General features: G+C 41.5%; 1 protein-coding gene across 1 annotated transcript in view; it reads right to left on the bottom strand.

Moving 5' to 3' along the window:
• Slc2a13 (solute carrier family 2 member 13) overlaps positions 1 to 14,632 on the bottom strand; it is a 318,829-nt gene that overhangs the window by 73,959 nt on the left and 230,238 nt on the right. The window contains 2 exon segments of the mRNA NM_133611.2: positions 481 to 601; positions 6,591 to 6,754. Of these exon segments, the coding sequence (NP_598295.2) occupies positions 481 to 601; positions 6,591 to 6,754 (285 nt within the window).

A 14,632-nucleotide genomic window follows, 5' to 3' on the forward strand; every position in this document is an offset into this window, starting at 1 on the left:
TTGCTTCCTCTTCCTGAGCCCCAGGAAGAGCAACCATGTTGGGAGAGCTTCCTGCTATATTTGAAGTAAGAGGTGCTGGCCATGACTTTCAGTAAAGAATGTGAGTCTGGTGGACACCGGCAGTAGGCCCAGTCCAATAGCTGACAGAAGTTATTCACTTTGCCTACCACACAGATGCTACCAGCTAGTTAGCTAAACTATGTTTGCTATGTTGCCAATGAAGTATTGATCCCCAATCTTAGTTTTTAGAGGTAAATCACCAATGTGTCGTACACCTCACTTTTTCTTCAGTTCTTTACATTCTGTCTTGAAGATTATGGTTTTCATACAGATAGTTCCCGATCACTTTTTCTGTCACATTCCCTTCAGACACAAGCCTGCAGCTCTGAAATCTCCTCTTCATTTATATTTTAGAAATTCTAAAGGCAAATAAAAGTGACTGCCCTTGCATGAAGAAGAGTGAACCTAATAAAATCTCACCTGTATTCTGTGCAGGTGGCATTTTGACCCGAGGGAGCCGTTGGTCTGAAAGTGACCCGTGGTGAGACCTGAGCTGAGAGCAGAAATCCCAAGGCAAGAATTGTAAGTGCTACTGTGGTACCTAAAAAAAAGACCAACAACAATGATATGCTTTTTACTGGAGTATTGACAGTGTTATTTCAACACAGACTCGGTTTGACACCGTAGCTCTGAGTAAAACTCCTTGATTTATCTTCCCTAGATAAAAATTATCTTCCCTAGTAAAAATTCTTTACTATGCAAACTTATGGTCAGAAGAACTCACTTGCACACACCTATTGTGAGACTCAAAGAAGGCAGAATTTAAAGCCAACCAGTTGTTAGCCAGAGTAAATTGGTAATGATTTCCTAAGAATGAAACAACAAGACGAAACCAAAGGAAAAATATCTAAGATGGATTATAAATGTCAAAATAAATCAATCAATGAAAATAACCCTCGTTATCAAGTAATTAACACAATGGAAGCACAAAAGGAGAGAGATGTATAGCAAATGTTCCTGTGAGAGCCAAGAAATTCTCCCAATGGCATTTGATCAGGTGAGATTCGAATTAGCAAAATAAGGCACAAGACTGACTATTTCTAAAGCAGTTGACAAGATACAGCCTATTAAAAAAGGAAACAGCTTTCCAAGGAACACACGCCACATGCCCTCATTCACCTTCCCCATAAGTACTTTGGACTGAACATTTACTCTTCGTTTTAAGAAATAGGAATCATGATCACTTCTACGGCCGGAAAAACCAAATGTCACCAGATCTCACATCACAGGGCATCGTGCAATGCTCATGCTTGGAAGGAGGAGGCAAGAGGAGAACAAATCTATGCCATCCTGGGCTATGATGCAAGACCCTGTCTCAAAAAGTCATGTGCTAGGGATGCTTTCAGAGGTACAGCACCCGACTACCACAGGGCCCTGCACACATCCAAATGTGCATACATGCATGTGCCTGCATACGCTCACACAGACATCAACTTTTAATCTCTGTTCCAAGCACAGAATTGTGACCCAGGACAGTATGTTTAGAGGATGGAGCTTAGGGGTGGAATATAGGCGGTACTAAAGGGTTTTACTGAAATGACAAGCAAGCGATTTATGATACAATGAAAAATATCATTAAAGGAGTATGTAAATGAGGAGTCCTGGGAGAACATGTGGCAGGACAGCAGCAGCTGGGCTAGGGTGGTCTTGGTGGGTGTTGCCCAGCTTTGGTCTGAGCAGAGCAAATGGCTTTCCCTGAGTTAATTTTGTCTTCTTTAAATGGATCTTAGTGAAAACACACGTAGAATTTTTTAAATTTTACATGCTACTACTTAATTAAAAGATCATCTGTAATGCTCTGTGATGTAGAAAAACATGAATTACTATAAAATTGTTAGACTGTGCAGAGAAACAGACTTTCAAACAAAGAAAAGGTCAAGTGAGGGGCAGGGTAGGATTAAGGATGACCACATGTCTACGGTCAAACTGGACCTCAGTAGTTACAAAGCAGCTAGTAAAAAAATCCCGAGACTTTACGCTCCTCAAAAGGTTATCAAACTCTGAGTTGAGACACAAAAGAGACAGTTTTACATTTCAAACATCTTCTTCCTTAAACAAAACAAAATACAGTGTGACTTCTCTTGCTAATTTGTCAACTGAAAGTACACAAGTACATGGCTGTCTTCCTTGGTTACTTTGATAGTTCACGGCTATGAATTAGAGTAAAGAGTTTCATCAGGAAACTTTGATACTTTAATGTGAGAAGGAAAGATGCTACTTTCCTTTATAAAGTTGCTAAAAAAAACCAATGTCCATAAAATTTATCATATGCTTAATAGAAATTTTCATATAGTCATATTATCTTAGCTTTTGGACAGTAGGCCCAGCACATTTTTCAAATATCTAACATTTAAAATATATATTCCAAATACAGACATGTCTCAGGAGATACTGCCTAGGATGATTGGTTTTCTCAACGATGCCTATTTTTGATCAAGATTCTAAAATTTCAGTGCTCAATGTAATCATTTCTGGTGGGGGAATCTCGAAAGCCAACTGTGTCTGAAGCTTCTGCCTTTAAAAATCTTCCAACATGAAAAATTCAGGGACTGGGTCATCCTGACACAGTGACTTCTCAGCCGCTAGAGTTCATTCATCATCTGGGACATCCTAAACCACAATGCCTGGGTTCCCATATCATCTGGGGCACTCTGAACCCCAAAGGCTAGAACTCCTACATCATCTGGGCCACTCGAAACCGACAGCCACTGGAAGCCACATTGATTTCTATCTTAATCCAATTTTGAAGAAAGTAAATCTTGAAAAGCCAGTTAATTGCATGAGGAACATTTGTAGATCTTGGCTTCCACTTGGAGGGAATTTTGAGATACACCCTGACCTCAGAGTCAGTTAAACTTTCAGAAGATGGGGTCTGGGTGTCAGAGCTCAACTGGGGACTGTGCCACTCAGGAAAAGATGAAAGCCCTTAGATCATAGTAAGCTTCGCAGGGAGCATAGCTTCTTAAGTGATTCCATTTATGGTATTAATTCGAAAATTATCTTGAGAAACACAACTTTAGCTTGCTTCATTCTGTTATACCATGAAACTACCCAAATCACCCATGTTGCTAGAACTTGTTAGCATGCAACAGTATGATACTATACTGTAGCCTTTGTCCACAGATTCATTGTTGTCATGGGATACATGATGTTGTCAAGTTCATAATATCGGACTGACGCTTCGTTATGTTCTTTAGTTTTTTAAGAGAAATGTTGAGGGGTATTCAGAGACGACTGCTCAGACACTGGTCCAAGCCAAGAGAAAGTCTTTAGTAGCGGGCCAGAGACTACACTGGATATTCATGATTCTAGTGTAGCCCCGAGCCTTTCTCAGAGTAAGCTTTTAAATGCAAAATCCATGTCTGAGTTGAGCGACACCACTTAACAAGAACAACTGAACTAGCCAGAATTGGAGCCACAAAAGCCTAAAGCAGGTTAGTACATTTTGATTCTCTCCTAGAACTATGAATTTTGATGGATTGGGTCTTCGTTTTAGTTTTGGCAGGTGATGCTGTCTAGGGGCTGACTTTTACAGGCTGGTTGGTACTTCTATCATGGAGTCAGTGGTGCTAAGGTCTGGGACCCTGTTTATTGTTTTTTTGTTTTGTTTTGTTTTGTTTTTTGTTTTTTTGTTTATTTGTTTGTTTTAATTTCTCTTAACCAAGTACACTGGTACTTTTGGAATTTTGTTGACACTCTCCTAATAAAGACATTGTCTACGGAAAGTAAGATATGTTGGATAAATGTTATTTTGAAAAAATTTGGTGTAATGTTACATCAATTGACTGGTAGAGAGTTTGGTTCATGAGTAAATTGCTCAGCAGAAGTAATTTTTCTTTTCTAGCCCCCAGAAATGTGCCTGATTTCTACCAGGGGAAGATGCATGTGCTACAGAACTTACTGATAGAGCCTGAGACAGGGTGGAGGAACCCACACTTTCAAATACACGGCCTTGGACTTGCCGAGGGATATAGCCTATCCGAGACATTTTCATAAACTTTGCACTACAAAAAAATTGTTTATATTTTCCTAAGACTTAACACCCATACCTTCTTCAGAAAGCACCCTTTCACTGTTCATTGAAAGAAGAAATTGTTATAAATTGTTAAAAAATTTTTTCAACTGTCTCAACAAGCCAGCAAAATACTAAAATGTCTGAAGACTACAAAACATTCCTTACTTAAAACACAGAGTACATATTTTATATTTTTTGCATTAATTTTTTTATCTAGGATTTAATTTTTTCAGTAATTTTAAAGAAATTGTTACAAAACCTATCTAAGTTATTTGTGATGAGTTAATTGTTTTAACTTGATTGCATCTGGGATCACAAAGAGACACAGCTCTGGGGAGGTGCATAAAGGTGTTCCTAGGTAGATTAGCTAAGGGAGGGATGCTACAGAGATAAATGGTCCAAGTAAAGAAGACTTCGGTCGGCCTGTCGTATCTCCTTGCTGGTGAGGGCGTCTACTCTGCTGATGTTGCTATTGCTGCTTGTCCGGCCTTCAACTGCAGACCAAAAATTAGGGGCTGTACGTCCACGCCTTCAGTGCCAGACTGAGGGAGCTAAATCATGCAGGCCCCTGGATTGAGAAGTTCTCAGCTTCTCCACTGTGAGGGAGCCATTGCTGGATTATCCAGTCCATATAGCAAAAAAATCAAATCAAATAGTCCCTTTATAATATACATCAGTTCTATAAATTCTATTCCTCTAGAGCCTATAAAATTGACACATATATGCACAAATTCATTAACACCAATTTACTATTATATAGTATTATAGCAAATATAACATGATTAAAATTAATCTTTTTTTATTATTTTGAGACAGGATCTTGATATGTAGTATGCACTGGCCTTATCTTACTGTGTGGCCAAGGCAGGCCTTACATTCTTAAAAAGATCCGATTCTCCTATTTTTGCCTATCGAATGCTATAATTATGGAGAGGTAGAATCCGGTCCATATTTGTGTGCGTGCGTGAGAGAGAGAGAGAGAGAGAGTGAGAGAGAGAGAGAGAGAGAGAGAGAGAGAGAGAGAGAGAATGAATATATACAGGCATAGTCAATCAATGGATTAGAGTGACTCATTAGTTTGTAATGATAGATTACCATTGGTAGAGCAGTCCTGAAAAATAGATTCACAAGGTGGGCTAGAGATTGGATTGAGGCTCACGGCAACACTAAGAGATGGTGTCAAGTGCTTTCTGTGCATGCTTGGGGACCCGTGTTCAATTGCCAGTGCCCTCAGATGTGACAGCTTATGTCTAAAATCCTAAGACCCGAGTAGTGGAGACAGGAGTATCATTGGTGTTTCCTGTCAGCTACTCTAACCAATCCGTGAGCTCCAGGTTCAGTGGGAGACCCTGTCGGAGTGGGAGGCCCTTTCTCAGCGTCAAAAAGAGACATACGTAGGTGCTCCTAGCGTGTATTATCTCGTTCTTGCATCTCTTCTTTCTCTTCTTACTTCAGCAGGTTTAGAAGTATCTGCTCTAAAACCTGCTCTTGTCCCTCATCTGTCTTCCCTTAATTTGGGACTCCTAGGTATCACCCTGAGCCCTAGGCGACCCTTCACCCTTGCTTCAGTGCTAACACGTGGAGTGAACGTCTGTCCACTGAAAACAGGGCTTCTCACTATTGAGGTAAGATCGGGACTGGGAACATCCTGCTCATTCCAGGACGCAAGGCTGGAACCCCTAGGAACCGATGTTGGAAATCAATGCATTTTCACTCCCCAAACTGTGGTAAGCGCCAAAGCGGTTTTGTGAGGTGAAATTTTCAGATACAATTTTGTTTAGGTAGATTTTAGTGAACGCTACTCTAGAATCATTGTGTTTAAGTGTAAAACACACATTTTGCTCCAAATATAAAGTTGCTATGGGAATACAGCCAAACGTTTGTACCCTTGGGGAAAAATGGCTTGTAATTGTCTAACCATGTAAAGACAGCATCAAAGGTGGGGTCCTTTCAAGAGAAACAGGAGGTGAAACGAACAGCTTTTAACTCAAAAGGCACTCGTGTCTTTCCTTTGTTTGCTATCCTATCAGCCCACACTTGACCAATCAGATTTTGCCCTAGCATTTAGGCCCGTTTAAACGTTTTAAAAAAGTCTTCCCTTGCTTTGTGAAGGAAGATTCTAATATTGCTTCCATGCTACTCCAAATTCAAAACTACAGTGCTGCAAAATGAGATCGTTAAATGACAAGCTTTTCAAGCGAGGGCAGAGAACACTGGCAATGCTCTGCACCTTTGCTTCCGGGAGCAGCTCTCCAACCGTTGACAGAAACACACCCTCAGTAAATGTGTCCTCACAACGCCTTCGTATCGCACCCTTGTTTCCAGCCACTTTACCGCAGAACTGGTTGAACGACCTTATCTTTTATTTACTTGATTTCTGTCAAGCATTCTAGGCGTGTGGCACTCAGCTCAAAAAAAAAAAAAATCACACTCAGAATCTGCTCTTATCTTTTGAGAGAATCCCTGTAACCATTAGAAGGTATATGAAAGCAGGAGTCTCCATCCAGGCACCTACCTGCCAAACTGCCAAAGGTGAGCTTCCTGCGGCCCACCTTCTCCACGAGCCAGACGCCCACCAGTGTGAAAATGAAATTGGTGAACGCTGTAATGGAAGCCAGCCATATTGCAAGTCTATCATCTTCCACGCCGGACATCTGCAGGATGGTCGCGCTGTAGTACCTGCGAGCAAAGAACAGACTGGTTGTTGTTGGTAGTCATTCAGGGAGGCTGTCAACCACACAGAAAGATGCAGCCACCCGAAAAAAATAAATGGCTAATTCCACTAACAGCATTGTTACAAGAATTCGCGTAAGCCCTTTACAGGATCACATGGAGGAACCATTCTTATAGCTATTCCAGAGAAAGAAGACTGAGTCCTTCCAAAATGAAATGTTCCACCCTTAACACAGTATGTAGGACAACAGGTTCACTACAGCCATCAATGAATAGCTGTAAAATGACGGAGTGAAGGGACTGAGTATAATGGAGTCATGGTGGTGGTGTTGCATGTGAAGGATCTCTGCAGAGAAGCTGCAGGAGAAGGTCGTGTCAGGACGTACAGCTTTGTATGAGATGAGGCACTGACCTGTGCACACGAGAATGGTTTGGTGGTTTCTGGGAGGTCAAGTCTCCAGCATGAGCTATTTCTCTTATTTACTGGAATCCAACAAGACAACAATTTTCTCATGAAGTACTTTTCTATTGGAAGAACTCAAACACCCAGAGCCCACTCTGAACCGTGGCCTTGCCTAGCTTTGTGACATTCTGAGTGAGACAGTGGGTGTTTGAGCAGTATGTGAAATCAAGCTGGTTATTTTCATAGCAAAAGGAAAAAAACCCTGAAGCGTTTAGATATTTATCGATGCTTACATAATATTTCAAAGGTGAAAACTTGCCTTAAACATGCATCTTTGATTCATCGATGACTTGTTTGCTAGTTTTTTAAGCTAAAGAGGATGGCTCTTAGAGGAAATATTAACAGCATCACCGCTCAATCATCTTGACACTGTATCTTTTTCTTTGAAAATAGCAATCCAAATTTACAAGTTACTGTGCAACATGGAGGATATATTTTACTGATCGCAGTAACAATTACATAACATGGGCAGTTTGAAGAGTCTGAATGATGACAGCTGTAACAGAACCACAGATCCCCAGTGGAATCGCCCCTGTCATGAAAATGGTGAATGTTTTCAGAGGATAAAGCCATGAAAAATAAATCTGTGAATGTGATCCCTTCCATCTGGACAGTGCTTTTTCCGGAACGATTTTCAAGTGCCACCGCACACGTGAATGCAGAGGTCTGAACAGCAAGGGCCTTTGTGTCATCTGCAGAAGCAAATGAACACTTGGTCTCACAAGGCAGAACTGCTCAGGAAAACTCAACTATGTAATGCTGAAATGCTGTGGTACCTGCTATGCTACTCCATGGCAGGGTCTTCCCTGCGTTCTAGCAACCAGGACCAACACACTGAATAGAATCGTTCTCAAAAAAAGGAGCAATGGAAAGGAAACAAGGCTATTCTAATGTTTACTTAAAACTTGCACAACTACCAGAGCTACTTTACAGAATGCAAAGGAAAGCAGTATTAAATTGTGTTTACTTAAAATAAAACATTATATAGGTGTAAAACTATGGTCTTACTAGAGCTTTAGGGGCAACATGTGATCAGACACTGCCCTGGTATTCAAAAACCTGAATTCTGTTTCTATCACTGAAGTATATTGTCCAGGGTAATATTTATCGGTCTTCATTTGCTGAGCATTTACTTATGGATCGTATATCGCTGTCCTCAAGACACACTCGTTGGTATTAGAGAATAAAAATGGAAGCAAATCATTTTATTTACGGCGTGGAATGAAGGAGGAGAAAAAAAACAATTTCATTTAATGTGTAATGTGCCTCCATGAAATTTAACGGTTGTTCTGCTGTGAAGCATCGTAGTGATTTTCTAGCAGGCAATCCGGAATGGTGGTGAAGGTGAGGCAACTGACACACGAAGGATGGAGATGATCTATCCAGAACCCTCTTTTTTCCCGAGGGTTGAATGCATGGTGAATCTATGCAGAGGCTGCCCTGTCCCCCTACCTCCCTGACTAAAACAAGCAACCTTTGAGAGCAGTTGTGGTTGGACTCTGTTTCATAGGCAACGAAATAACCAAATGGAATTGGAAGAGAAATCTCAAAAGGACACTCGTTCTATGAGCAGACTGCTCTGGGGGACTTCTGGATAGGGTGACAGGCTAGGAACCGCCTTTGTCTGACCTGTTGAAACAGAAGTATCGAGAAAGAAAGAGACTCTATTTCAACCGAAGAAAAAGGGATGAACGTCAGATATCTGCAAGAGGATCAGTCAGACAACGGTAGGATCCAAACACAAGTTCCCAGAAGGAAGCCTTGCTGACCACAGCTCTGGCTATGTGCTTACACGGTGGGAGGTGGAACAGACTTCTCATCTAAAGGTTACTGGCAGTGTGGATCCTCCAAAATCTGTAACTCCCCCTCTTGATTTCAAAGGTACTGAAATGGCTAGAAGGCCAGATTAAGAGCTCAGAATTGACAAAAGCGACCAATGACCCTCAAGCCAGTCGCTAAGTGAGGAAATCGATCAGAACCCAGAGGTTGGTACCAGCAAGACACTAAAGGAGCAAAGTTGGAAGAAGGTTTGATCACAGGAGTAGAGAAAAGGGAAATGAAATGTTATGAGAGGAACAGACGAGTAAAGGAGAGACAAGAAAGAGCCTGTCATGTCCGCCACATTGAACTAGAAAGTCACTCACGTCAGGAGAGGAGATACTGTGAACAAAGGTTAATCTAGCCAACTTGGAAAACAATTTATAAGCTTACAGAAACATTAGCAGGCTTTCTTAGTTACAACTTCACTTCAAATGACCTCAGCTCACCAGTTAAATATATGCAGGCTGGCTGGCTAATTAAAAAAAAAAAAGACTCAACTCTCCTCTGCAAGAAACCTAAGCCATAATTGAAGGTTTAATATATGTAAATGCTAGTGTGTTCATGAATTATGATGTGAGCCAACTTAAAAAGGTTATTTTTCTACTTTCACTGGTATGCTTTCATTGTGTACTATACTGGGTCCCCTCAGGACATTTTCATGCAATGAAGCAGTGCTCTCTGGGTAAACGATCTCCGGGCCAACCTCTGACCTTTCTGCACCCTGCCCCATTAGTTCTTTTGGCTCTTCTGGGCCTTTCCAATTCCTTCCTGTCGCATATACACACGTGACTTTATCATCTGTGAACCATAATGTGACATATGTATCCAGGAACACAACTGAAAGGGAACATGCACTGTTTTGCCCCTAGACTGGCCTAATTTGTTTAATATGATCATCTGGAATTGCAGTCGCATTCCTGAAAAATCTACGTTTGTCCTACGTGCGTCAGTGTTTTATGTGACTGGCTCCCACTAAACTTACTACCCTCTGAACCTTTTTATGCAATAGTTTGAATTTTCAAGGGACTAGGCCTTCATTTAAAACTTAAGACAAAGCCTAAGAAATACCCAACCCCTTACTTTAAGAACATAGGAACAGAAAACGTATTCTCATTTAGACTCCTGTACTCAGATAAAACTTCCGCCTCCTCTTCCTCCTCCTCCTCCTCCTCCTCCTCCTCCTCCTCCTCCTCCTCCTCCTCCTCCTCCTCCCCCCTTCTCTCTCCCTCCCTCCGTCCCTCCTCCTCTTCTCCTTCAAAAAAGAAAAAAAAAAGCATCGTCTTCTTCAGAAGCTCCCTGGCAACCCTCAGCCCTCTCACAAGCACCATCTCTTTCCCCAGTGAAAGAGATGCCTGAGCCCACAGAGACTCTTTTGGACCTCCTGGGTAGGACTCAAGAACAAAAGGGGTGGGGCTTGCGCATGCGCTGCTGTCTCAGCTGTGAGGTACGCCTTCCAAACTTTAATTTTAAATGACAGGCAAATAGCTCTAAAAATTACAGCAACTTTTAAGAAGCAGTGAAGGGCTGTGGACAAATTGTCACATATTTAACCCAATTTATATATTAAGTCAACACGCATACAAAGCATGTCTTAAGAACGCTCAAAACTTGATTCTTTAGCCTCTTAAAGTTACTGCTTTTTTTTTATTTTGTTGATTTTAAAGAGTAGACAGATATGTTAATGACTTATTAGGTTACTTAGATTTATTTACCACAGACTATCAAAATAATGAGAATTGTTATAATTTAAGAAGATAAAAGACTATTGGACAGATTATATATATATATATATATGTATATATATATATATATATATATGTGTGTGTGTGTGTGTGTGTGTGCGCGCGCGTGCGTGCGCGCACACTCAATGGCAAATAGTGAGAAAAGATCCATGAATTTGGAGGGGAGTGGGGAGGGGTATGTGGGTGGGCTTGGAGGGAGGAGAGAGAAGGGAGAAATGTGGCAATCATGTAATAATCTCAAAGATAAAATACAAGAAGGTAACAGCCAGGACACTTGTAGTCAATGAGGATGGATGGTGGATGAGACAGGAATACAGCGGAGCCTGTCACAGCAAGTTAGCCCTCGACGTTTCGGTCGCTGACAGAGAGCAGAAAATGATAGCAATACCCCTCTTACAAAATTAGAGACAACGTCTTCTAGCCAACAACAACAACAAAATCCTGTAAGAATATTGCTGTCATACATCAACGGCACATGGGACATGCTCTTCCTGGCAGCGAGGGCTGTCTTAAGTAGTTCAAGTTTAACTGTGAGCATTTTGTCACAAATACGTTAACGTGGCACCACACTTGGTTGCCCCAGTATTACAAAACAGCTTCTACCAGTTGGTACTGGTGCTGACCGGCTTCAACTGAATGGGCTGTGTTTGGGCTGAAATGTGCTCTGGTACATTTACAGTAGCTGATCAACTATCAGTCCTAGAAGATTCACATCCAAGTTTCATTCGGGAGGCTCTGTCATTAGCTCCTGAAACATCAGCCTGTGTTTACATGTCATGCAGAAGAGGTACTGAAGACACGGTTAAAAATGGCATGACGGCAATCTCAGCTTTTGGGAACACTGGACGAGAAAATAAGATGCTTTCTCAAACACAGTTAACCCTCTCCTCCAAACAAAGACATCAATAGCAGCAACAAGAGAAAGCACACACACACACACACACACACACACACACACACACACACTCACACTCACACACTCACACACACACATACACTCACACACACATACACTCACACACACACACTCACACACACATACACTCACACACACACTCACACTCACACACTCACACACACACTTACACACATACACTCACACACACATACACTCACACACACATACACTCACACACACACACAATGGGGGGAGGAGAGAGAGAGAGAGAGAGAGAGAGAGAGAGAGAGAGAGATTTTCTCTTAATTGAAAAATATTTTCCTGTTGAAATAAAGTAGGAGGGAATTTTATGAAAGTTAAATCACCAGCTTTAAGAAGAAAAACGGTTAATCGAGATATTATAAGTTGTTTAAAAACCTTCAAGGACATTTTATGTATCTTTGTTATCTGTGCTAGAACACAGACGTATGACGCAAAGGCAATGGTGAAAGTTATAAGACCAGAAATTAAGATTGTGCCTATTTCAGATAAGGTCGGAGATCTGACCTAACACGCCAGTGAATTACATATCATGCTAACCTGTAATCGAGTCATAATCCAAAAATCATGTCAACCGTTGAAACAAGTAATTAATAGCCATATTTAATACATCATAAGAATTTTCAAAGTTTAAATATTTTACTAGTCTTTAGGCTAAGCCAAGGAAAAATGTGATAGTGTCGAGGGTCTTCCACAGTTCCCCGATGTTCCCAACAGGAAGTCCTTCTGTCTTAGCAGATCCTACTGACTTTCCTTCTCTGTAGACCCCAGGAAGAGTACACGCCTTCCTCACCAGCCTGATCCTCCTTTACGTCTCACTGATGAGGCAGATGCTCTCTAATCTGACCTTCGGTCCCCAATGTGCTAGAATAATCTATCCCCCTTTTCCATAAAGCATTCCTGCATTGGACACTGGACACTGGACATTTGGGAAGCCACTTGGGCTCACACCTGCCACCTGTCAAGCTGTGAGGCTATGTCTATGGGTGACGGCTCCAAACCCATTGGAATGGTTCTGTAATAACATAGTTTAACTCAATAAAATACAAACACTAAACGTGAGTTGTACTATGAACAGACCCCGATTTTTTGGACGGGCAAGGGGTTACGGAGGCAAGACAATGCTGTGGGACATTGTAACAGTTCAGAGGTAAACAAGGAGAAGCAGGGAGATTCCTTGTCCTGGCTCTCTTCTCAGGTCTGTTTCAGTCCTTGCTCACTTAAAGAAACTAAAGCCTGAAATTCACATACAACACGGGTGTGATTTGCTCAATAAAACCAACAGGGTTGTTAAAACTGTGGGCATGCTGTTAAGGGGTAATGGGAGATAAAACGACCAGAATATGATTATGGGGTGTGCATGTAACTGTCCCATGATATGATTGTGGCATGTCCATAGAACTGTCCCACAAAAAGGTTACAGTGTATCCATGTAACTGTTCCAGTAAAGTGGAATCGGTGGGTCCTAATTATGTAAGGTTAGAGAGCATGCCTTTTCCCTATCAAGTTTCAATTCTCCACATTGTTTAACAACATGCCAGAGGTCAATTCTTTCAGATCGGTAGGACCCAGAGGCTAGGCTGATTTCCTTCACTTCTTATATTCCTCAGAGCCTGAGGTGATGGAGCATAAACTAAGAGGAAGGACACCATCTTCTTTCCTTCTCCACTTTACTCTCTGTTTACCTTCTGACCACTTATTATCCCATGGAGATTTGTGACGTCACAGATTTCTTTCCATTCTTTGATCCTCAGAGAGTATAGATTGTGGGTCACACACACACACACACACACACACACACGCTAATTATTAGACTTTCTCAAGCCAGAGCCACCCCCTCAGATCAGCACCCGAATCTCCAGCCACACAGCTCTTTACTCTTGAAACTCCTCCATAAACCTCTCCTTGCAGTTGCCATCATCAGTGACTCCTGCTGAGTCACCATATGTTATCAATTATGGTGTCCTGCAGAAGGACGCAGAGCCCAGTCAGCCTTCCAACCTGGCCTCCATCTCTTAACTTGTTCATTCAAGGTATGGGATTAAGAAACGTCTATTTCTGGCAGGTTTTCAGAGGGGCTGAAGGCGCTTTGAAAACTGTGTTGCCATCCCATCTCAATGATGATTTTTGTTTCATTTTCTTCAATGTTTTAGCTGGGTTGTCTTTGTCACATGTGTCCATGTCCATGTGGCATGTGTCCATGTCACAAACTACGACTACTTGCATCCAGTTAATCCAATATTTACCTCCAGCTAGCAGCTAAAGGGGGATTCAGAAAAAAAAAATGTATTGGAAAGTCCAGGATGTGGAGTTTCTCAGTCACTGAAGAATAATTTCATGGTACTCATCACAGTCAGTTCCCCTGAGTTGTCCCTTAGAAGTGTAGAAATCAGAAGGACGGGCTTTGACCACCAGTCCTCACAATCCATCAACTCCAGGAAGCACTCAAAACCCTCTTCTGGACTCATTGGTATTTGCAGCTGATTAATATTAGCCACTTCTCCTGCATTTGTTGCTCAGGAAATTAATGTGAATCTCTGATAACACACATGACTTTTCTCTGACATTACGGTTTTTGAATAGATAGCCTACTTCTTGTCCTGAACGGACACTCCTGAAAGGATAGCTCGCGTGTGGTTCATTATTTCGCAGCTGCTATCCCATACTGCTGACTGTTTGCAGGCATTCACTGAATGTTTAGGCAAAGCATAACATGACCGTAAACTCCTTTCTCCATGTGCTTATCCTTATAGACATGTGATACATGGGTCACAAAGCTTTGCCTCTCTAAAATGCATTAAGGAATGGTTTTTTCAACTAAATTCAAATCTAAAAATAATTATAATAATATTGGTTTTAAAGCAGCCCAACAACACCAAAGGGTTTGCAGGAATTGAAAAACCTCAGGGAGCAGGAGATGG

The sequence above is a fragment of the Rattus norvegicus genome, chromosome 7, assembly GCF_021556685.1.
Source record: "Rattus norvegicus strain SHRSP/BbbUtx chromosome 7, alternate assembly SHRSP_T2T, whole genome shotgun sequence".
NCBI classification, from domain to species: Eukaryota; Metazoa; Chordata; class Mammalia; order Rodentia; family Muridae; genus Rattus; species Rattus norvegicus.